The following is a 25746-nucleotide window of genomic DNA, read 5'->3' as shown; positions in this document are numbered from 1 at the left end:
AGGTTCGATACCTGTTGACCTTTTATTATGTCTATATTGCAGGGTCCTTCAGCTTTCCTGTCTCCTTGCGTCTTCTCTGCAGACATGCATTTGTGCATGTAGGCTATGCATTATTGTCCACTGTTTTCCCACCTCCCATGTTCATCTGTTTCTAATAAAGTTGTTACTTTTGAATTATTTAGATTTTCCGGTCGTCTTTTTTTGGTATTTCATACCTTCCTCTCTCTACCGCTTTACAAAGTAGAGCTTGATTTTGATTATTTTTTTCTGTTTCTCGTATATAAAGTCTTTTTAACTAATGGTGACAAATTTGGTGATCTACAAGCTCATTCATGGTTGTTAGCAGCCACAATTTCTCTGAATCTAATATATTTGGAGCTACAGTTTTGGAATCTTCACTTTTTTCTCACGTTTCCTGGTTTTCTTGTTGACACTGCAAAATTAATAACTTGCACTATACTTAATGGTTATTTTTTCACTTCACCTAAATCCAGCTGTAGGCACAGCGTTCTCCATCTGTTGGTAACCTCATCACTACTGTGGACTTCTTCCTATATTATTTTGCCTACTCATCTACAATAGACTTTATTGCAAACCCAGCATTCCTATACCTGTTCCTGTAAATCATTCAGCTTCCGCAATGAAAACTAAATCTCCAAGCAGTCATAAATACTCGGAGGTCACTCGAGCATGCTTGGGAAAACCTGAACAATGAGTACACTCGCTCATCACTATCTTCTATATCTCTGTTGAGTCTACTGTTGAACTCCCTTGCAAACACAGCTCTGTTATATCGCTTCCTTAATGTTGGGTCAACTGTGCCACATCACGGTAAGAGCTCAGATGCTTTAAACCTCCATTTCACACTCAGTCTTACTACACTAATTCTCATCATTGAGTCAATTCGGGTACATGCTGCAACCAGCTCTGCTTCATTTAAACACTACTGCACACTCAGCTCTGCTGCATTGATTATACATTTCTATGTCAAATTAGTCACAAAGGGACTACTCTGCTACACCAGTTGTCGTTGGTCTAACTCAACTTAATCTGTTGCTATTGTTTCAGTCCAGTTGCCATTTTTTCAGCCCTTCCACATCTGCCAGCTATGTTCCAACTACATCTCCCTGCTGCATCAATGTCACCTGACCGTACTGCATAAAAACTACTCTTTTGAGCCAAACACTTCAAGAATCATCCTCACCAAGTCAAACACAATAGGCTGTCTATCAAAAGTCAATATCTCAATAAATCAGAATAATTAATACAAAAACCCTGCAAAGGTTTCCTAAGGGTTTAAAAAGGTCCCTTAGTCTGTTTCAGTAGGCTCCACAATCATGGGGAAGACTGCTGACTTGACAGATGACCAGAAGGCAGTCATTGACACACTCCACAAGGAGAGTAAGCCACAAAAGGTCATTGCTAAAGAAGCTGGCTGTTCACAGAGTGCTGTATCCAAGCATATTAATGGAAAGTTGAGTGGAAGGAAAAAGTGTGGTAGAAAAAGGTGCACAAGAAACCGGTATAACCGCAGCCATGAAAGGATTCTTGAGAAAAGGCAATTCAAGAATTTGAGGGAGATTCAGAAGGAGTGGACTGCTGCTGGAGTCATTGCTTCAAGAGCCACCACACACAGATGTATCCAGGACATGGGCTACAAGTGTCACATTCCTTTTGTCAAGCCACTCATGACCAATAGACAACGCCAGAAGCATCTTACCTGGGCCAAGGAGAAAAAGAACTGGACTGTTGCTCAGTGGTCCAAGGTGTTGTTTCCAGATTAAAGTAAATTTTGCATTTCATTTGGAAATAAAGGTCCCAGAGACTGGAGGAAGAGTGGAGAGGCCACAATCCGAGCTGCTTGAGGTCTAGTGTGAAGCTTCCACAATCAGTGATGGTTTGGGGAGCCATATCATCTGCTGGTGTAGGTCCACTGTGTTTTATCAAGACCAAAGTTAGCGCAGCCGTCTACCAGGAAATTGCTTCCCTCTGGTGACAAGCTTTTTGGAGATGGAAGTTTCATTCTCCAGCAGGACTTGGTACTTGTCCACACTGCCAAAAGTACCAATACCTGTTTTAAAAACAACAGTATCACTGTGCTTGATTGGCAGCAAACTCACCTGACCATAACCCCATAGAGATTCTCTATGGGGTATTGTCAAGAAGAGGAAGATGAGACACCAGACCCAACAATGCAGATGAGCTGAAGGCTGCTATCAAAGCAACCTGGGCTTCCATAACACCTCAGTAGTGCCACAAGGTGATTGCCTCCATGCCACATTGATGTAGTAATTGATGCCAAAAGAGCCCCGACCAAGTATTGAGTGCATTTACTGAACATACATTTCAGTAGGCCAACATTTCGGATTTTAAAATCATTTTTCAAGCTGGTATTATAAAGCATTCTAATTTACTGAGATAATGATTTGGGGGTTTTCATTGACTGTAAGCCATAATCATCAACATTAACAGAAATAAACACTTGAAATAGATCACTCTGTTTGTAATGACTATTTAATATATGAGATTCACTTTTTGAAATAAAGATCTGAAATAAATTAACTTTTTGATGATATTCTAATTTTGTGAGAAGCACTTGTATGTGAAAATCTGACACAATTTTAGGTCAAATTTGTGTAGGAATAGGGAAAATACTTAAGGGTTCACAAACTTTCAAGCAACATTGAGCCTAAAGATGATGAACATAATGAGTATAAAGTTAGGGTTTATAAAACAACATACCGTAATTGGCTTTTGTGAAATGCATTAACTTAAAATTAAATTCTGTAAAATCGCTACATTAAAATTCTAGTCTTGCCGCATCTCGTGCGAAAATCCAAGATGGATTTGTTGCACAGCAACTGAACATGATAAAAGCAAGTAGAGCTGCTTGGTATAAATAGAAGTCGAAGCAGCGCAGAAAGTAGTTCACAAATGTGAACTGGTCTTATCATATACAGGAATTTATCTCCAAAAACTCGGTCGGTTTTTAGTCCTTATTTGTGTAGCTGGTTGATAACAAGCTATTGCAATTTAAGTAGTATTGTTTTGCAGATCCTACCATTTAATAATCTATAATTCAGGATGATATACCATATTTGTTTATATATATATATATATATATACATATATACATACACACAATTGTGCTGAAAAGCTCTCTTGGCCTTTTTTCAGAGAATATGAATGATAACACCAAAACTTTTTCTCCACTCATGGTTAGTGGTTGGGTGAAGCCATTTATTGTCAAACTACTGTGTTTTCTCTTTTTAAATCATAATAAGAACCCAAAACATCCAAATGACCCTGATCAAAAGTTTACATACCCCATTTCTTAATACCGTGTATTGCCCCCAATTACACATGTTTTGTTATACACATATTTATTTCCTTTGTGTCTATTGGAACAACACAAAAACAAAGAAAATAGGCATATTGGACATAATTTCACACAAAAACCCCAAAAATGGTCAACACAACGTTATTGGCACCCTCAATTTAATATTTGGTTGGACGCCCTTTGTGATAAATAACTGCAATCAATCGCTTCTTATAGCTTCTTACACCTCTCAACTAAAATTTTTGGACCACTCTTCTTTTGCAAACTGCTCCACATCTCTCATATTTGAAAGGTGTCTACTCCCAATAGCAAGTTTAAGATCTCTCCATAGGTCTTCAATGGGATTTAGATCCAGAATAATTGCTGGCTACTTCAGAACACTCCAGACCTTTGTTTCCATCCATTTCTAGATGCTTTTTGAAGTATGTTTGGGGGTCATTGTTCTGCTGGAAGACCCATGACCTAGGACACAAAATGAACCTTGTGACACTTGCCCAGTGTCGGACTGGAGTAGCTTGGGCCTACCAGAGAAAATCATTCTAAGGGCCCACCATGCTTAAGGGGTACTAGCTGCAGAGTCTTCCCTTAGCTTCCATCTGGTCAAGCACGCTAGACACAGGATACATACACGTGACACACACCAGTCACACGCTAGACACAGGATACATACACGTGACACACACACCAGTCACACACTAGACACACGATACATACAAGTGACACACACCAGTCACACACTAGACACAGGATACATACACGTGATACACACCAGTCACACACTAGACACATGATACATACACGTGACACACACACCAGTCACACACTAGACACACGATACATACACGTGACACACACCAGTCACACACTAGACACAGGATACATATACGTGACACACACCAGTCACACACTAGACACAGGATACATATACGTGACACACACTAGACACAGGATACATACACGTGATACACACCAGTCACACACTAGACACAGGATACATACACGTGATACACACCAGTCACACACTAGACACAGGATACATACACGTGACACACACACCAGTCACACACTAGACACGCGATACATACACGTGACACACACCAGTCACACACTAGACACCCGATACATACACGTGACACACACCAGTCACACACTAGACACAGGATACATACACGTGACACACACACCAGTCACACACTAGACACCCGATACATACACGTGACACACACCAGTCACACACTAGACACAGGATACATACACGTGACACACACACCAGTCACACACTAGACACGCGATACATACACGTGACACACACACCAGTCACACACTAGACACACGATACATACACGTGACACACACCAGTCACACACTAGACACAGGATACATACACGTGACACAGCCTCATCATCCCTCCTTCTCCACACAGCTCATTATCATCCCTCCTTCTACACACAGCCTCATCATCCCTCCTTCTCCACACAGCTCATCATCCCTCCTTCTACACACAGCCTCATCATCCCTCCTACTCCACACAGCTCATCATCATCCCTCCTTCTCCACACAGCCTCATCATCCCTCCTTCTCCACACAGCTCATTATCATCCCTCCTTCTACACACAGCCTCATCATCCCTCCTTCTCCACACAGCTCATCATCCCTCCTTCTCCACACAGCCTCATCATCCCTCCTTCTCCATACAGCCTCATCGTCCCTCCTTCTCCATACAGCCTCATCATCCCTCCTTCACCACACAGCCTCATCATCCCTCCTTCTCCACACAGCCTCATCATCCCTCCTTCTCCATACAGCCTCATCATCCCTCCTTCTCCATACAGCCTCATCATCCCTCCTTCACCACACAGCCTCATCATCCCTCCTTCTCCACACAGCCTCATCATCCCTCCTTCACCACACAGCCTCATCATCCCTCCTTCTCCATACAGCCTCATCGTCCCTCCTTCTCCATACAGCCTCATCATCCCTCCTTCTCCACACAGCCTCATCATCCCTCCTTCTCCATACAGCCTCATCATCCCTCCTTCACCACACAGCCTCATCATCCCCCCTTCTCCACACAGCCTCATCATCCCCCCTTCTCCACACAGCCTCATCATCCCTCCTTCGCCACACAGCCTCATCATCCCTCCTTCTCCATACAGCCTCATCATCCCTCCTTCTCCATACAGCCTCATCATCCCTCCTTCACCACACAGCCTCATCATCCCTCCTTCTCCACACAGCCTCATCATCCCTCCTTCACCACACAGCCTCATCATCCCTCCTTCTCCATACAGCCTCATCGTCCCTCCTTCTCCACACAGCCTCATCATCCCTCCTTCTCCATACAGCCTCATCATCCCTCCTTCACCACACAGCCTCATCATCCCCCCTTCTCCACACAGCCTCATCATCCCTCCTTCGCCCCACAGCCTCATCATCCCTCCTTCTCCATACAGCCCCCTCATCATCCCGCTTTTCACACAGCCCCTCATCATGACCCTTTTTCCATACAGCCCATCATTATCATCTCCCCTTCTCCACACAGCCCCTCATCATCTTCCCTTTACAAGCCCCACTCAAGTTACATCAACCCTTTGTAAAATACATCCTCTCACCAGTCTCACTGAATCCTGGGTCTTCATTCTTATTGATGCAAGGGTCTATTGTGCAGCTTCTCGGTCCTCTCCTCACGGGGCTCCATGGTGCAGTCTCTCAATTCATTCCTCCAGCAGCCTCAGAACAACGCTGCTTCCTGCTTTCAGGTCCCTGGTCTGATGGAGGCCCCGCCCCTTCCGGTGACATAATGCCATTGCATTGCCCTCAAAAAATCAGTCTCACAGCCTGTGGCTCTGTGCTGTGTGTGGTGTGTTATTCCACACCCGGAGCCGGCCGTCTGTACTGCTCAGCAGCAAGTGATTTGAGGTGAGCGCTTTCTCATCACCTGCTGCGGCCACTTCTATTGATCTCATCCAGCACGCCACAGCTGATAGAGCGGTGAGTGCCACAAGATCAGTAAAAGCCGCAGCAGCAAATGATGACAAAGCGCTCACATCACATCACTTGTTGCTGAGCAGTGCAGACGGCCGGCACAGGGTGTGGAATAACGAACTCACCGCTAGGTGCACGCAATCCTAGTACAGGGCAGAGCAGGCACTGAATGAAGCAGGAGTCTGTTGCTGGTGAGGGGGAGGGCCCACTGGGAGGCGGGCCCACCGGAGGATTCTCCGATCTCCCGGTGGGCCAGTCCGACGCTGCACTTGCCACTACATTGCGATCCAAAATCCTTTTGTAATCTTCAGATTTCATGATCCCTTGCACACAGACAAGGAACCCAGTGCCAGAGGCAGCAAAACCACTCCAAAACATCTGTGAATCTCCACCATATTTTACTGTAGGTACTGTGTTTTTTTTCTTTGTAGGTTTCATTCTGTTTTCGGTAAACTGTAGAATTATGTGCTTTACTAAAAACCTCTATCTTGATCTCATCTTTCCACACTGCTTGCCTCTGCTTTAGTCACATACCCAGCAGTGAGAGGTCCCCTTTAGTGTGAGAACCCTTTAAGACATTTTCCCAAAAGGATTTTGGCTTACTCATGTACATTTGAGCAAACTACAATCTAGCTTTTTTATGTCTGTGTGTCAGCAGTGGGGTCCTTCTGGGTCTCCTGCCATAGCATCCCATTCAAATTTTAATGGATAGTCCACTCTGACACTAATGCACCTTGAGCCTTCAGGACAGCTTGAATTTTTTTGGAACTTCATTAGGACTGCTTATCTACTATCCGGACAATTCTGTGTTGCAATCTTTCATCAATTTTTTTTCCTGTTGGGAGATTAGCTACAGTGCCATGGGTTGTAAACTTCTTAATGTTTCCTTGTCCATGCCCCACAACATAATCAAGATCTCTGGAGATGGACTTGTAACTTTGAGATTGTTGATATTTTTCAATAATTTTGATTCTCAAGTCTTCAGATAGTTCTCTTCTCCACTTTCTGTTCTGCATGCTTAGTGGGGCACGCACAGACCCACAATGCAAAGATTGAATAAACTTCTCCCCTTTTTATCTGGTTTCAGGTGTGATTTTCATATTGCCCACACCTGTTACTTGCCACAGGTGAGTTTGAATGAGCATCATATGCTTGAAGCAAATTTGCTTACCCACAATTTTGGAAAGGTGCAAACAATTTTGTCCAGCCCATTTTGGTTTTTTTTCCATTTTTTTGTGTGTTGTTCCAATACTCATAAAGGAAATAAGCATGTGTATAAAAATGTGTGATTGCAATAATTTTCTTGGAGAAATACTTCTTTTTCTGGAACAATATCAAGGGTGCCAAAACTTTCAGCCATGACTGTATTTATATGCTAACACATATTACTAGGGCCGTTGTAATTCTAGGAGTCAGGATGCCAATACTCACAGAGACCAGATAGTCACAGCAATGTTAATCACAGGGTGATAAAACCTTCAGTGTAAGTAAAGAACAACACACAGCCGCACATGTGACACATTGTTGAGTTTAGTGTTTTAACCCCTACATCATGCTGTCCTCAGGTTACATAGCAAAATCCCTTTAACACGATTTTGATCAAAAAAGCTTAAAAACCATCCCACCGCGACAAGGTGTAACCAATCAGGATGGTCCCTACTCTTTTGTATAAATACTAGTCTCCTATTCAGCTCCCGGGCCATGTCCTGACAAGTTTAGAACTGTATTAGAATAAAATATCTATATATAATATATGTGAGAACCCTTTTAAGTTAATCTTGCATCTTAAAATCGATCCCTACGAAACAATTCACAATCAGGAAATCTATAGCCTGAGGGATAAAGCTTATGCTTCCGCGGTTTCTCCTTTTTCTTTGGACCAGCATGCTGTACCTTTTTATTTGTTCCCTAGCTTTGTATGGCGTCCTTTGTAACATTGTTATTCCAACTTTGACGAACTGACTCCCACCCCCTGAGATAAACAGCTTGCCTTGTTCTGTTCATTGTCATTTCATCGAACACCTCTTCTATCAAACAGACACCTTCGGGTTGTTATTACCATTTTGCTTTTCTATTTTATAACAAATACTTCAAACTATTGGCCCGAAAATAATAGCACTGAGCAAAGAATAAAAAGGAACAGACACACAAAAGGTGAACAACGTAAGTGTTAATAACTAGTTCAGTAACAAATCAGTGGCTCAATGTATTAATATTGGACCAAGTCAACAATCAGTAGCAGTTGCCAAAATATTTATATTAATTGTGTCCTTGAAGATCTCGGAGACCCGTGTGATACCAGGTTTGCAGTGTAGATGACAAGTGGCATTTATTCTTGTAGGGTACATAGTATGAAGTTGCTTCAAATTAGGTGATTTGTAAGAATCCTTATCAAATCTTAGCTCATCGTTCAGTTCCTGGTGCCCACCATGTCAAATTAAAGTTGTTTTTTTTTCCCCAAAATGTCAGGCTCGAGTAAACCATACACAGGGTGTATAAAAAAGGGGTTTGCCTCATTAGGGCATATTGACATCATAGTGGTGGTCTTATGTTCAGAAACCCTACCATGAGACAGACAACAAACCCAACGCATCCTTGTATTACATCTAATTCTACACTTGCCCACCCATGTATATAAACAGGAGGATGACTTGGAGTTTTAAGGTTAAAAATATGTAAACTTTACTAATTGCAAAATTCCATAATTACCGGTAGTAAAAAAAATGTATGTACTTAGAAAAAGACAAACAGAGAGATAAACACTGATGGATTATATATAAACCAAGTGTAAAGTCATATTCCACTGGGCATGAGTGGAATCTCCAAGACTGGTGATACAATGGTCAGAGTTGGGAAATATCCACCAGACACATCATATTGCTTCACCAATAAATTGAAATTGGCAGCTCTCTGTCTAACTGGTGCTAGTGAAAGAGGCCTCTCAGCCTGTCAGGGTTGTGAGCGAGTGTGGTGCCACATCAGTGACTGTGTGGGCCACATCCTCTCACTCCCCGGGCCTCTGTGGACAGGGCGTGTCTGCATAAAACTGTTCCAAGCTGACTTTACGTGTTCCTAGAGGGTGCGGAACGTCACATTGGGGTAAATGGGGAGACCACATTACGTGATCCGTCTGATGTAATAGTGATGTCAGGCGGGTGGTGAGGTGCGGATTCATCACAAATGGTGGCAGCGGTGGGATTCTGCATGATCTCTCCGATACCATCCTTCACAATCAGAGATGGAAATCTCCTTTTAAAGAAGCACTCCCATGAAAATTATTAAAATTATTATCCTTTTAATTAATTTCAATCACTATATTATACAGCGCTGTGTATTTACAATTGCTTATTTTGCCTTTCTACCCAGATAATTGTTCTCTTTTCCATTATGACTATGGCATCATGTGAATAAAAACTAGCTGAGTTCTTCTAATCTCTATGTAGAAACAGGAGGTCAATTTTCCCTGTACGAGTCATCACTGTAAAAAAATCCCTAGCAGGGAGGAGGGAGCAGCTGGGTCAGGAGTTGAAGAGAGGGATGATAAAATAGAGACAGGAGACTTCCTGTTTCTACACAGAGCAGAGAAAAGAGAAGAATTATCTGGGTAGAAAGGCAAAATGAGCAATTGTAAGTACTCAGTGCTGTATAATATGATGGCTGCAGTATATTAAGAGGATAAAAACCTTGATGGGAGGAGGAGGAATGCTTCATTACCTTCCTTTCTCTTAGGAATCTACACATGTTGATAAGGAGAGTGCAAAATCTTTATCCTAAGATCGTATATGTCTTTATAACTTATCACTGGAGCTATGCAACAGAACCGGAAGCCATGAAGTAGACAGTCGTGGAAAAAAAAAACAATCATCGCCTTGTCCTGCAATGTACAGAGCGATCAGCTGGAGGAAGATTATGTAAATCTAATGGATGGGTCAAGTACCAGACATTTGGTCGCTATTCTCTCATTTAATATAAGCAGTTTTATTATCAAAAAGTCTTATTATCTTAACCTGATACAGCAAATATCCTGCTGGCTCAGAGTATCAGCTCTGGAGAGACTTCTTCTCTATAATTAACGTCTGAATTACTTTGCAGAACTGTATCCAACTTTGTAATTATAAGGCTTCTCCATGCACATGGCAGGCCGGGTTATTTTTAGTGGGAAATTGAATACATTTAAATGAATACTTTGCAATTCTCTGTACACAATGGAGGACTGAATGGAAGGAGAAAACAAGCTTTGCTGCAAAAGGTAGAAACAACTGATTTTCAAGGACTTTTTTAGTTTTCAGAATGTTAACACGTCCATACGTGGCATTCCTTTATAGACTGGTGTCGGAGTAGGCAGATAACACAGGATTGTGAAGTTACATGATAACAGGCCTCATTCAGATAGTCCATTTTTCAGACATCCATCAATCCCTTTGACTCTTCAAAGATGGTTCTGACAGGGTGGACTCGTGACTGTCGCAATTTTAACCCCTTAAGAAAGTGGTCAATTTTCATTTTTGCACCTTTATTTTTTCCTTCCATTCTTCTGTGAGAGTGGCCAGGGCCGTAGTCATGGCTATCAATGGTGGTTGCTTCAGCGCACCCTGGCCCTCCGTCACATGCATACAATGTCCCAGCAGTAGTGTACCATTTTGTCCACTTTCCTGTCCATCTGGGTTTTCTTGGATTCACTGGGGGTTTCTTTCTTCCCAAGTAGCTGACCGCATCATGAGAAAGCTGCCCTGTATTCCTCTGCTTCTTGGCAACTGTTACTCCTAGGCCCTGGATGAGCTGTGCTCCTTTACTTGAAGAACGTTACGTGGCTCAATTGCCCTGCATGGGCCCTGAGGCCCTTCTGCACTATCCGGGCTCCCTGGCTCTTCTGACCAAAAGCAGGAAGCTCTCTATACCTTATGCAGTTGACCCCTCCTAACTAACTAGTTTCTACTGTGCACCCCTCTAGTAGGCTAATCTAGATCCTACAACTCACTGAATCCTATACTTTCCCTACAATCACAGGAACATACAGTATATACATTACATTATAACAGCATTAAAGGTATTAGACGACTCCACAATATATATCAGACATACATAACAGCACATATAGTATGTACCCACTTACACTTCCAAAAACCATAGCTTTTTTTATCATTCCATGGACATACAAGAGCCTCCCATAAATAATACTTATCACCTATCCTCTGTTCTTCGTCAGTGGAGAGGAATCTTAGGTCACCTGTTCTAGTGAGCTAACAATCATATTATGTGGCTTTCTCTGATAACTTCTTAAAGGGAGCATGACAGGACCCCCATCCCATTGTTATATTGCCCATTCTAGTGATCACACAAATACATTTTAAAAATGCTTTTATTAAGTTTGCTTTTCCAAGGCTAATGAGGCCTTTGACTAATCAATGGGGCGTTTGTTTCCCAAAGCTAGTTGGTCCTCACAACATGTTTTCATGCCACTGTTGGTGTGATAACATGATGTGCAAGAGCCAACGTCATCGCCAGCTCCTGCACATCTTGTGCATGCGTTCGGCTTTAGTTGACTATGTCATCTTCCCGGCTTCAGAGGTGCACTGTACCTATCTGGAAGTGAGGAAGTTGATGTGTTGGAGGGCATGGTTGACCTGTCAAGTTCTGTTTAAAATATCAGCCACAATACTTAATGCTTTTTTGACCATGCAATTTTCAATTTTTGTGTTTTTAGTTATTTACTTCCTTTCCTCCAAAGGCCGTAATTATTATATGCCGTATATACTCGTGTATAAGCCGAGATTTTCAGCACAATTTTTTGTGCTGAAAATGCCCCCCTAGGCTTATACACAAGTCAATTGTCCAGAACGCTGGCAGGGGGGCAGACATCATACTCACCGTCCATCACTGCATCTCCATCCCTGCATCTCCATCGTCACGGTGCTGGCAGCTCTCCTCTCCTGTGCTGAGCAGTCACGTGGTACCGCTCATTAAGGTAATGAATATGGATGCTTCTCCACTCCCATAGGCGTGTAGTGCATATTCATTACCTTAATGAGCGGTACCACGTGACCTCTGAGCAGAGGAGAGCCGAGAGCGGCATACAACGGAGATGCAGGGACGGAGATGCAGGCGTGAGGAGGGTGAGTATGACGGGGAGGAGAGCAATGTGAGCCATGCATACAACCAGGGGAAGAGGGGAGCCAAGCCATGGGGGATGGGGGATCCAGCCATGCGGGTCGGGGGAGCTGAGCAATGCAGACTGGGGAGCTGAGCAATGCGGGACCAGGGGAGCTGAGCAATGCAGGATCGGGGGAGCTGAGCAATGTAGGACCGGGGGAGCTGAGCAATGCGGGACTGGGGGAGCTGAGCAATGCGGGACCAGGGGAGCTGAGCAATGCGGGGCCAGGGGAGCTGAGCAATGCGGGACCGGGGGAGCTGAGCAATGCGGGACCGGGGGAGCTGAGCAATGCAGGACTGGGGGAGCTGAGCAATGTGGCAACGGGGAAGCTGAGTAATGCGAGATCGGGGGAGCTGAGCAATGCGGGAATGGGGGAGCTGAGCAATATGGGAACAAGGGAGCTGAGCAATGCGGGACTAGGGGAGCCATGTATACAACAGGGGGAGCCACACATACCAGAACAAAACAGGGAAGCCACATACCAGGACAGGACAGAGGGAGCCACATACAGGACAGGATGGGGAAGCCACATACCAGGACAGGACGGGGAAGCCACATACCAGGACAGGACGGGGAAGCCACATACCAGGACAGGACAAGGGGAGCCACATACCAGGACAGGATGCGGGAGCCACATGACAGGACAGGGGGGCCACATACTAGGACCTAGGACAGGACAGGGGAGCCACGCATAGCAGGACAGGACAGGGGGAGCCACACATAGCAGTACAGGACAGGGAGAGCCACACATAGCAGGACAGGGATGAGGGGGACAATGCATACCCGGTTTATACTCGAGTCAATAAGCTTATCCAGTTTTCCATGGCAAAAGTAGGTGCCTCGGCTTATACTCGAGTATATACAGTATTTCCATCTGCACCGTCATATGAGGGTTTGATTTTTGTGGGTCGAGTTGTAGTTTTGAATGATACCAATCATTTTGCCATATAATGTACTGAAAAACAGGGAAAAACTCAACGAGGGGTAAAATTGTGAAAAAAACCTGCAATGCCAACATTGTTTTTTTGAGCGTCATGATTACGGAGTTTATTGTGTGGTGAAAAGGACCCAACAATATAATTTTCCAGGCCACTATGACCTCCTCGGGAATTGAACCTGTGATGATTTGATTGTTTGTACAATACATTGTAATATACACTCACTGGCCACTTTATTAGGTACACCTGTCCAACTTCTTGTTAACACTTAATTTCTAATCAGCCAATCACATGGCGGCAACTCAGTGCATTTAGGCATGTAGACATGGTCAAGACAATCTCCTGCAGTTCAAACCGAGCATCAGTATGGGGAAAGGTGATTTGAGTGCCTTTGAACGTGGCATGGTTGTTGGTGCCAGAAGGGCTGGTCTGAGTATTTCAGAAACTGCTGATCTACTGGGATTTTCACGCACAACCATCTCTAGGGTTTACAGAGAATGGTCCGAAAAAGAAAAAAAATCCAGTGAGCGGCAGTTCTGTGGGCGGAAATGCCTTGTTGATGCCAGAGGTCAGAGGAGAATGGGCAGACTGGTTCGAGCTGATAGAAAGGCAACAGTGACTCAAATCGCCACCCGTTACAACCAAGGTAGGCCTAAGAGCATCTCTGAACGCACAATGCGTCGAACTTTGAGGCAGATGGGCTACAGCAGCAGAAGACCACACCGGGTACCACTCCTTTCAGCTAAAAACAGGAAACTGAGGCTACAATTTGTACAAGCTCATCGAAATTGGACAGTAGAAGATTGGAAAAACGTTGCTTGGTCTCATGAGTCTCGATTTCTGCTGCGACATTCGGATGGTAGGGTCAGAATTTGGCGTAAACAACATGAAAGCATGGATCCATCCTGCCTTGTATGGAGCATCTTTGGGATGTGCAGCCGACAAATCTGCGGCAACTGTGTGATGCCATCATGTCAATATGGACCAAAATCTCTGAGGAATGCTTCCAGCACCTTGTTGAATCTATGCCACGAAGAATTGAGGCAGTTCTGAAGGCAAAAGGGGGTCCAACCCGTTACTAGCATGGTGTACCTAATAAAGTGGCCGGTGAGTGTATATGTGCTGCAGTACGTAGTGAAGTTAGCAATCAATGTGGCCCAGCCACTGGCTTCAGTAGGTCCCAGGCTGCCATGGCAAATCATCAACACACCAAAATTGAAATTGGCATTGAAACGAATCCCTGGCTGTATTGTACAACTTAAATACTGTTGGCAATCTCTGAAATCAGCATGTAAGTGGTTAACCTCAGCAATCAAAGCTTGATGAATACTTTTGACAAAGCGTTTCTCTTATGGCTAGGGTCACATAACCGTTTTTCTCTCATCTCGGTCCAATTATGCAAATCGCACTCTGAGCAGAGTTTGATGAGGGGTTAATCTGATTTTCTTTGAGGTGGAGAAAAAAAATATGTTTTTCCACCTTCTCCATTCGATGTTTTCCATCCGAATATCAGAGGCAAATTATTCATGCTGCTTTTTATCTTTCGCTCAGACCACTTGGTGCAATGCCCCATTAAATAACATGGGGACGAGTTCTATCCTTCAAAACGAAGGATAGCACTCGTCCAAGTTATACGATCGTCTTTACAAGCCATGTGGGCGAATGTTATACGTTTGCAATGTTTGTGTAAGAACTTACTTCTCTTTCCCACCCATTAAGTTTGTAAAATAGCTTATTAGAGACTTGTCATTACATAAAAACATGTTGTACATTTTTATTTTAATATATTACTAGATTTCTTGTGGTATCTCATTATTTTATATAGAATTACAGTGTCTCCTGATCACATCATTATGCCTCTGTATCTTCTCCTGTTTGCAGTGTTGCTTCCTTTCAAGCTATTTTATGATGATGTATAAACATTTTCCATCTTTTTGTATTTTTTTATTTTTTTATTTTTTATGGATATTTTGGTCTATTTGTGCTTTGACCAAACCTTGACCATCCTTGTATAATAATCTATAAGGTATGAAGGAGCTACTGTACTTATGGCAAATATTACATATACTGTATTTGTAATAAAAGTATTTTTGATATTATTTAGCTCTCCTATCTTTTTGAATTACTGCCGATGGTAGGCACCGGTTGTTTTGCTCATGTACCACCCAACGTATCATAAAGTTCCCGAGCACACGCCATCCACTCGCAGCGGACAAAGAATGTGCCACTACTTCCTATGTCGGGAAGCAGATAATAATGTTATCTTGTGTATTTTTAGGTTTGGTTTATGAGAATATTACTGTAACTTTTAACAAAGTAAATTGTCCACTTAGCAAATGTACTAAAATATATTTTTATAATATCAATATTTATCTATAGATACACTACTCAACTTTGAAATTGTAACACCAAGAAGTAAAAGCCGGGAAATTATGGAAATCGCAGAATGGACAGACATGTTAGTGATTTAGAAGAGATAAAGAAATGGAAAGAACATTTCCAAAACATCTTGATTTATTTAGTATGAGCATCACAGGTAGGAATCCCTGAATTTACACGTCTTGACTGCTATTAATAAGATTATTAATGGTTGTCTGAGGAATGTTCTGCCGTGCTGAATGTACTTGGGCAGCAAATCATCAAGAACCGCTGCTGGCAGCTCCCTTTGCTATTGTCAATCAATGATTTCCCAGAAATGCTCGATAGGAGACAATGCAGACAATGGTAGCAGATTTAGACCACACAGGCGGCTCACAGTCGTAGGAACAACATGTGGTGCGGTTTTTTTTCATGTGTAAAAACAACTCTTGGGACACTTTAGAGAAATGGCTGTATCACTGGTTCCATAACCGAATCAATATATCTCTGAGCTGGTAGTATACCTGGAATGAAAACTAAATGGGTCCGGCTACTACAAATTATGCCACCTCACACCATAATCCCAGATGTAGGACCGGTGTGACATCTGGGATTATGAACTCTTCATGGTGTTGCCCACGTGCTCTCCAGATCAATCTCTAGCTATCACTGCATGATGCAATTTCAATTTTGAGGAGTGTAATATATTAGTTTGTGTATATAACTTTGTTTATTAGTTCCTTACTTGTTTTGTTTTGTCCATAGCCTTTAATATTGAAAGGTTGAGGTCCTCCAAAGCTGCAAGGACACTTTCATATTCTCCCAAGTGCTGAGAAAAATAATCTGCAAACAGAGAAAGAATAAGATAAGCCATGAAAATATGACATTCTGCCCCATAGCTTCAATTGAAGAATACTTTAGTACAAGTGTGGGGAACCTTTGGCTCAATGACCCGTGATGTCCTTTTCTCTGACCCTTGGTCAAATTCCCGGGGATAGCAGAGCTTGGGCCAGCAGCCATGTTTTGCTAGCCGTCAGCCTTTTAATTGCTCCTTCCACTTTCAAGCAATATGGAAAGAAAAAGGATTTCTCTGCTGCTGAAAAGCATCAAATAGTGCAAAAGGTGGAAAAGGTTTGAATACAGATATTTGCGAAAATTTGAGCATGATGATCGTACTGTGATAAGATCTGTGGCTGATGGAGAGCACAGACGAGATTGTGCAGATGAAGGCATAATGAGGAAAGTTTCTGCCAGGCAGAGTAATTGGATTAAATAAGTGTCTGCTAAAATATAATATTAGAAGCAAAAAGGTATTTGAAGCTCCTGGTGCCTCTGCAGTCTGTAAACCTCAAGGTGTAGGATCCTCAAGAGGCTTGCAGTTATACCTAAACCTATTATTCGACCACCCCTAAGCAGTACTCACAAGCAGAAATGTTTGCAGTGCGCCCAGACATACATGAAGACTAATTTTAAAACCATTTTGTTTAGTGGTGAGCCATGGATGGTCCAGATGGAGGGAGTAGTGGATGGTTGGTGGATTGCCACTATGTCCCAACAAGGCTGTGACATCAGCAAGGAGGTGGCGTAGTCATGTTTTTGGCTGGAATCATGGGGAGAGAGCTGGTAGACCCCTTTATTGTCCCTGAAGGTGGGAAAATGACCTTGGCAAAGTAGATAGACTGACTGATCACTTTCTTTCACGGTACAAAAAGAAGAACCATGCCATTCACAGAAAAAATCATCTTTATGCATGACAATGCATCTGAGCCATTGGCTGTGGGCATAAAAGGATAGTGGCGTGGCCACCATCCTCCCCTGACCTCAACCCTATTGAGAACCTTTCAAGTATCCTCAAGCAAAATATATAGGTGGGAGGCAGTTCACATCAAAACAGCAGCTCTGGGAGGCTATCCAGATGCCCTGCAAAGAAATTTAAGAAAAAAAATATTCAAAAACTCACAAGTTCAATGTAAGCAAGAATTGTGAAGGTGATATCAAAGAAGGGGCCCCATGCTAACATGTAACTTGGCCTGCAATTCCAACAAATTACCATTTTCAGTTCTTTACAGTCTATAAAATGTTGAAGAACTCTGTTGTGCATGATAATTTTAACTCCTTAATGACCGAGGATACACCTTTTAACTGCGGTAGTTAAGGGTACTTAAATGGCGCTGTGGAAAAAGTGTATAGCACCCTCCAGAGTCGGAATTTCTCTGGGGTCTCGGCCGCCGGGGGCAGTTGCGATCGCCGTTATTAACCGTATATCTGTGACCGCAAAAAAAGTGCGATTTTCCATTTAATTTCTCTGTCCTCTAATGTGCAGCAGTTCTCACAATCAGCTGACCGTGAGAACTTTGCTAGTGACCAGAGATAACCCCGGTGGTCACGTGCACGGCAGTTCTCACTGTCAGCTGATCTAATCACGAGAAATGCAGTGGACACGAACTTCTGGCTGAAACAAGATAAGATATTATTTAAATTAGTACACATGTGTAGTAAACTGCGTTTCCACACTTACTACACATGAGACTATAAAGACGATACGGTTGTATTGCAACATCAATAGAAATGCTGCTGTCTGGAAAGACGCACCACATGTCCATTTACGCAGGGATGCCAAGGGCGTCTTTGAACACATAGTGGAGATGGGATTTCTTGAAATCCCCTCCACTATGCTGTAACATCAGGACACTGCGGGTTTGATGTTGCAGCTGTATGCAGTGTCAAACCCGCAGCATTTACAGACAGTGTGAACATACCCTAAGGGTTTTGGCCAGGAATGTACATCAGAATGGGCAATGGTTTTTAATTGTCTGGACAACTTTTTTCAATCATATGAAGTAAAGTTACATATTTCTTATCCATGCAGCTATGTGGATTCTTTTCTTCAGTTTTTTTTTGTAATTTTTCTCTGGTTGTCAATGGTATTGAATCCATGCTGTTCAACAAGGAGCAACACTACATTTACCACACGGTGAGGCTATTCCCAAATTTTCTTTTTGTGCTTCTTCAACGGTAATTTTAGTATACTCTACAGTATTTCATTATATTATGAAACCCAGCCACAGACTGGGCTTCACAGTTGTACAAACAAGGCAGACAAGGTATGCACTTGGCTGCCATCACAGTGCAATTATTATAACATTTTTGAACTCCTAGGCTATGTGCGCATATTGAGTATTTGCTTGTAGGAATTTCTGCAAGGTTTCTACATCTCTTGGCAGCAAAAACACTGCGGCAAAACGCGTTTTGACGCAATTTTTGTTGCGTTTTTGAATGCATTTTTGTACAGCAATTAAGCCTTTTTTGAGCTAAATAACGATATAAAAAAATTGTGATGCAATTTCTTGGTTCAACACCACCTTTTTCATTCTGATGCAGGATCACAGGAGCTTCAGGGTAATGGGATTAAGGCTTGGTGTCAGCAGCTGTCATTGACACCAAGGCTGTAACCAAACAGGAACTCTTAATTTAAAAAAAGAAAAAAATTGCATTGGTTCCCGCATAATTTTCATAACCAGCAGAGGAAAAGCCGACAGCTGAGGGCTGATGTTAATATTCTGGGAAGGAGACAACAGCCATACAGGTTCCCAGGCTTTCATTATCAGCTCACAGCTGTTTGCTTAGCCGTTACTGGCTAGTTTACAGGGGGACCCCAGAAAAAAATTGACATAGGATTCCCCTATAAAATCTAACCAGCAAAAGCTAGGAAGACAGCTGCAGGCTGATATTAATAGCCTAAGCAGGAGCCATGGATATTGTCCCCCTCCCAGACTAAAAACATCAGCTCTCAGCTGCCCCAGAAAAGGCACATCTGTAAGATGCACCAAATCTGGTGCTTAGCCTCGCCCTGTAGTGGTGGCAAATGGGGTAATGGTTGGGGGGGTTAATGTCACCTTTGCCTATAAGACACCCCCATTACTAACCCCTTAGTGATATTATAAAAAAACACATGCAGAATAAAGTCCTTTATTTGAAATAATGACAGACTCCTTTATTGAATGGAAATGAAACCATACTCACCGAACGCCTAATCCACGGACGCTAACGTCTCCTGCAACAAAAATAAAATAAAAAAACATAATATTCCTCACCTGTCCGCAGAGAAGATAATCCATAATGTCCCATGACAATCCTGATGACTTTGAGAGCAGTCAAGATAATCTCCCAGTACAAACAGCCTGCCAATCACCCGAAGTATTAAAAAAAAAACACTTGAAATTATTTTTAAACTAAAAATGTGCTGCGAAAACAATGACAGTCTATGTACATAGAACAATCTATTACTGTTCGTTCTCTACATGGGAAGTGCGCTTGGCTTTTGTAATTGTTTAGTGCCACAAGTCGAATTATAAGAATTATACAGTATTGATTTGAATTAGACAAGATCAATAAATATGCCCAAAGTTTGAATAAAATGTGCATTATTTATAAAACAATAAATAAGTTTTATTTGCAGAAAGCAGAATGTTCCATTAAAGTGTTCCTTTTGTGTTACATACATCTTTAATAATTGCTGCTGAGGAACAAAGTAACAAAAATAGATCTTTAGTAGTTGAAGATTAGCTCCTGCTTGCCAAATTGGTAAGGCTGTAGATCAAATCTGATTTAGGCTGGCAAGTCTGGAGCGCTCTTGGAAGACTTTACAATGTACTTTAAGAGTTTGGTCTCTTTTCAATGATCTGAAAAGCAATTACACACTTGCATAATAGAACTAAAAATAAGTATTTGCTCTTTATAGAATGCATAGAATTAGGACATTACTTCCTTTTGTTTTTAAAATAACTTGTAATGGTTTCACCTCTACTTGATTCATTAAGCAATATTCACATGATAAATGTCATAAAGCGAGCAAATATTTTACCAGTTCTTGATAATAGGAAAGAAGACCAATTTGTAAACAGGAGTTATATGTATTTTACCAAATTATACAAACCATGACGGATATGTAGCATTTGCTATAAATATTTGATAGGTTGAGAAATGGGACCTATCAAGAGAGTGAAAAGCTTGCTTGGGAGTTTTCATAACACTTATAAACTTAACGGTATAATGCCCACCTCTGCATACAGTTACCCTCTGGAGGTAATGGTTATTGTCTGACTCCCAAGACTCATTGTTGGTGTGATCTTGATAAGTAGGTCGGGTCAAATATTTATAAATTCCCAGAGGAGCACTGCATGGCCTATATGCAGCACCCCAGATGACCGGTTGCTGCAGTGATGTTGCTTTTCCTTCGGGGAAGGTGATGTCATGCTCAGAGGCAAAGGAGTTCTCTTCACCAGGTAAGGCACTTACATGCAACACATTCTGAATCCAGGCCAGGAGGGGGAGCTCAAGACCCGGATTCAGGTTAGCTTCCCTGTGCTTTATGTTTCCTGACCTGGAGGAGGAGCGAGGTCAGTTGTAGAGAGACAAAGAAGGAGTAGGACGTCTGGAGCAGACGTGAGAGGCCTGGCAGCCACGTGGAGCTGCAGCCTCTGAAAAGGAGCAACAACCTGAAGGGTTGTATGTGGAGTTGCTGGAAATGAAGGAGCACCAGACAGAGACAGAGCTCAGAGGGGAACTGTGGCTGGGCACCTTCAGAGACAGTGAGTGCAGAGCTTACCTTGCCAGCAAGCTTAAGGCCGCAGGGAGCTCACACACAAGCTCTACTTGGAAAGGCTCATGGACCTCTACTGGTATAGGAGAACTCCCACTTGCCTCTGAGTCGGCCGGACCACCATCAATCTGTGGCTGGTACCCTGGACCCAAAACACCAGAATTAAGTTTTTTGGTCACCGCTACATTGCAATAAAATGCAATAACGGGCGATCGAAAGATCATATCTACAACAAAATGGTATCAATAAAAATGTTAGCTCGGCGAGCAAAAGATAAGCCCTCACTGAGCCCCGGATCACGAAAAATGGAGAGGTCTTGGAAATGGTGCCATTTTTTTAACAAAATTTTGATTTTTTTTTTTCCCCCAGCTTAAATAAAAAGAACCTATACATGTTTGGTCTCTGAACTCGTAATGACCTGGAGAATCATAATGACAGGTCAGTTTTAGCATTTAGTGAAAATGGTTAAAAAAAAACCTATGCACTTTTTTTGCAATTTTGTTGCACTTGGAATTTTTTTCACATTTTCCATTACACAATATGTTAAAACCAATGGTGTCATTCAAAAGTACAACAAAAAAAGTCCTGCAAAAAAAAATCCCTCACATGGCCATTTTGACTGAAAAATAAAAAAAGTTATGGATCTGTGAAGCAGGGGAGCAAAAAACGGAAATTCAAAAACTGAAATACCCCTGGGACGTTAAAGGGTTAAGCCAAACAGAACAAAATGTGGACTGTGTTCTAGTTTGATTGGAGGTCATGTCATGTAAAGGCAGATTTCACATGTCTTTTTTTTTTCCTCATCTACAGAAAAAAAGAATTTTACAACATGCACATTAGTTTTTAGTCTGTTCGTTTTTACAATCAGCGTGGCATCTGTTTTTCTCATATCATCAAAAACAAAAATGATGGAGGTTTCCTAAGCTACTCCTAGCAGCCGATCACTGAAAAACAGCACATGCAGTAGATAGGACTGATGCAGGGCTTATTCAGGAGAGATAGCACATATAACTCCTATCCTATTAACCGTGATTGAAAAAAAAAATCTTAATACTGGAGAAGAACATTTGTAAAATAATCATAAATCATCTTACCATACAACTCTTCTGTCTCCAAGTTACTGCAAAAAAAAAAAATAGTTCACAAATGTATTAGAATTAAATTACTGGTGACACATAATTATACAATCTTATCCTTATTTCCTTCGGTGCTATGATAAAATCACTTGCATATTCCTAAAGGGATTAATTAAACACACTAGTGACTCCAAGGCATCATATAAAACCACTGATGTATATATAAAAATTAATTATTAAAGTTCAATTATTATTAGGCTGTGTACGAGAATACCTGGGAATCATCACATGTGCAGATAATGTAGTAATAACACTACAAGAAACTAAGAGAGATCGTGCTCACACCATGGTTCAAACCAAAAACCATCACAACAGAGAATATCCGTAAATATATTTATTTATTTCTCGGCAATTAACAAACCATAAAAATACAATTATAAAATCAGGATAATAATAGTGTGTACTTAAAATTATTTTGTGCATATATCAATTTATGTTATATGGTAGACTGTTGTGAATTCTGCTCTTGGGCTCCCTCCGGTGGTTGTTGGTGGTAGTGCAGTTGTCTTGGGGTTGTAATCCAGGGCAGGTGTTTCTGCTGATTTCAGCTCTATTAGGTATTTAGGTGTGCAGGATCCATGCGTCCTTGCCAGTTGTCCATTGTTCTTGGAGGGATTGCATCTCTTTCTGGCTCCTCATGCCCTGCTGCCAATTCAGCTAAGATAAGTGTCTGTTTTTTGTCTCTGTGCACACATGCAGTGTGCTTTGCAATTCAGTGCAATTCATTGTGTTTTTGTCCAGCTTAGACTTTGTTTGGATTTTTCAGTCATGCTGGATTCTCAGGAGATGCAGATATACTTTCTATGTCTTTAGTTAGATGTAGAATATTTGTATTATCTGCTGTGGATATTTTTAGGATTTTAACACTGATCGCTTAGAATTCTGTCCTATCCTTTTCTATTTGGCTGGAAGTGCCTCTTTTGCTAAATTGTTTTTCTGCCTGCGTGTCTTTCCTCTTATACTCACAGTCAATATTTGTGGGGGCTGCCTATCCTTTGGGGTTCTGCTCTGAGGCAAGATAGAATTCCCATTTCCATCTATAGGGGTATTTAGTCCTCCGGCTGTGTCGAGGTGTCTAGGACGTGTTAGGTACATCCCACGGCTACTTCTAGTTGCGGTGTTAGTTTAGGGTTTGCGGTCAGTACAGGTACCACCTACTCCTGAGAAAGTCTCTCATGCGGCTCCAAGGTCACCGAATCATAACAGTAGACCACCTATATTATATATTATATTATATACCCATAAGGACTCCATATGTGTCCAAGCAAAAAAAGAGTAAAAAAAGGATAAAAAATAAAAATATAAAAAATCCTATTTTGCATATAAAAAAGTGCAACCAACTATGGACCAAAAGTCACTTTTATATATATATAAAGTGCATACAATGTGCATGCAGTGTTACTGAATCACGTGTATGGAAGGACACTGAAAAGTGCATGTAGTGCAAAAAAATGTGCAGACTATAAAGTGCTATCAATGGACTTAATACGGAGTCACTTACTTTATAAAGTATGGGATTCGTTATGGGTACCGCCAGACTGATATGGTGCACCCCGACGCGCGTTTCGGACGCACTGTTCCTTCATCAGGGGGTGTGTATGAATGTGGCCAGAGGGTTTATATAGGGGGCTAATTGTATACGGTGCCGATGTCAGCAGCTCCAGTATGCCCGGCGCATGCGCTGCCCAGACGACCCAGAAACCAGGAACCGCCGCATGACGTGACCGGACACACAGGATGTGTTCCTGGTGTTGCCAAGGTCACCAAGACGCTGCAGTCCCGATCTCAAGGCTCCAGCAGCGCATGTCACAACCGAAGGTGCGACATGGGCGAGATACTGTGTTATGCGCGCTATCAGTACAGCGTAATAAGGGCTGTTACCTACATCATGTGCATACTAAAAAATGTTACTTATGTGTATATATAATTAAGTGTATACACTCACCGGCCACTTTATTAGGTACACCATGCTAGTAACGGGTTGGACCCCTTTTGCCTTCAGAACTGCCTCAATTCTTCGTGGCGTAGATTCAACAAGGTGCTGGAAGCATTCCTCAGAGATTTTGGTCCATATTGACATGATTATAAAGGCACGGATGATTGACCTCGTGGAGACCAAAACATCCAACACTGCGGAGACACCATCACGTGTTTCTCAACGCAGTGATCCAGAACACTGCCCCCAAATATGCAAATGCAAGTAGAGGAGCTGCGGAGACACCATCACGTGTTTCTCAACGCAGGCAGTGAATAGCCAGGCCTTTCCCCGGGAAGGAACAACCAAGGGAAGGGCAGCATCCAATAAAGGAAAACATCCAATAAAGGAAAACCACCTATGCCAAGCATGGTATCCATCCACAGACAGCTGTTTCGGGGTTTTTGCCCCTCATCAGTGTGGAGTAGGAAACTGGCTATCAGGAGCAGTGCCTAGTAGAAAGACTATAAAGGCACGGATGATTGACCTCGTGGAGACCAAAACATCCAACACTGCGGAGACACCATCACGTGTTTCTCAACGCAGTGATCCAGAACACTGCCCCCAAATATGCAAATGCAAGTAGAGGAGCTGCGGAGACACCATCACGTGTTTCTCAACGCAGGCAGTGAATAGCCAGGCCTTTCCCCGGGAAGGAACAACCAAGGGAAGGGCAGCATCCAATAAAGGAAAACATCCAATAAAGGAAAACCACCTATGCCAAGCATGGTATCCATCCACAGACAGCTGTTTCGGGGTTTTTGCCCCTCATCAGTGTGGAGTAGGAAACTGGCTATCAGGAGCAGTGCCTAGTAGAAAGACTATAAAGGCACGGATGATTGACCTCGTGGAGACCAAAACATCCAACACTGCGGAGACACCATCACGTGTTTCTCAACGCAGTGATCCAGAACACTGCCCCCAAATATGCAAATGCAAGTAGAGGAGCTGCGGAGACACCATCACGTGTTTCTCAACGCAGGCAGTGAATAGCCAGGCCTTTCCCCGGGAAGGAACAACCAAGGGAAGGGCAGCATCCAATAAAGGAAAACATCCAATAAAGGAAAACCACCTATGCCAAGCATGGTATCCATCCACAGACAGCTGTTTCGGGGTTTTTGCCCCTCATCAGTGTGGAGTAGGAAACTGGCTATCAGGAGCAGTGCCTAGTAGAAAGACTATAAAGGCACGGATGATTGACCTCGTGGAGACCAAAACATCCAACACTGCGGAGACACCATCACGTGTTTCTCAACGCAGT

At 42.5% G+C, this 25746-nt stretch overlaps 1 protein-coding gene across 1 annotated transcript in view; it reads right to left on the bottom strand.

Moving 5' to 3' along the window:
* The window catches only part of NECAB1 (N-terminal EF-hand calcium binding protein 1), a 209188-nt gene that overhangs the window by 117037 nt on the left and 66405 nt on the right, over nt 1-25746 (bottom strand). Inside the window, exons 4-5 of the mRNA XM_077270809.1 lie at nt 22469-22494; nt 16518-16615 (exon numbers count right to left, since the gene is read on the bottom strand). Coding sequence (XP_077126924.1) covers nt 16518-16615; nt 22469-22494 — 124 coding nt within the window. The remainder of the gene's footprint in view (nt 1-16517; nt 16616-22468; nt 22495-25746) is intronic.

Source organism: Ranitomeya variabilis, chromosome 6, assembly GCF_051348905.1.
Source record: "Ranitomeya variabilis isolate aRanVar5 chromosome 6, aRanVar5.hap1, whole genome shotgun sequence".
NCBI lineage: Eukaryota > Metazoa > Chordata > Amphibia > Anura > Dendrobatidae > Ranitomeya > Ranitomeya variabilis.
Note: the sequence above shows the minus strand (reverse complement) of the source record. Positions and strands in the feature narration are given on the sequence as shown.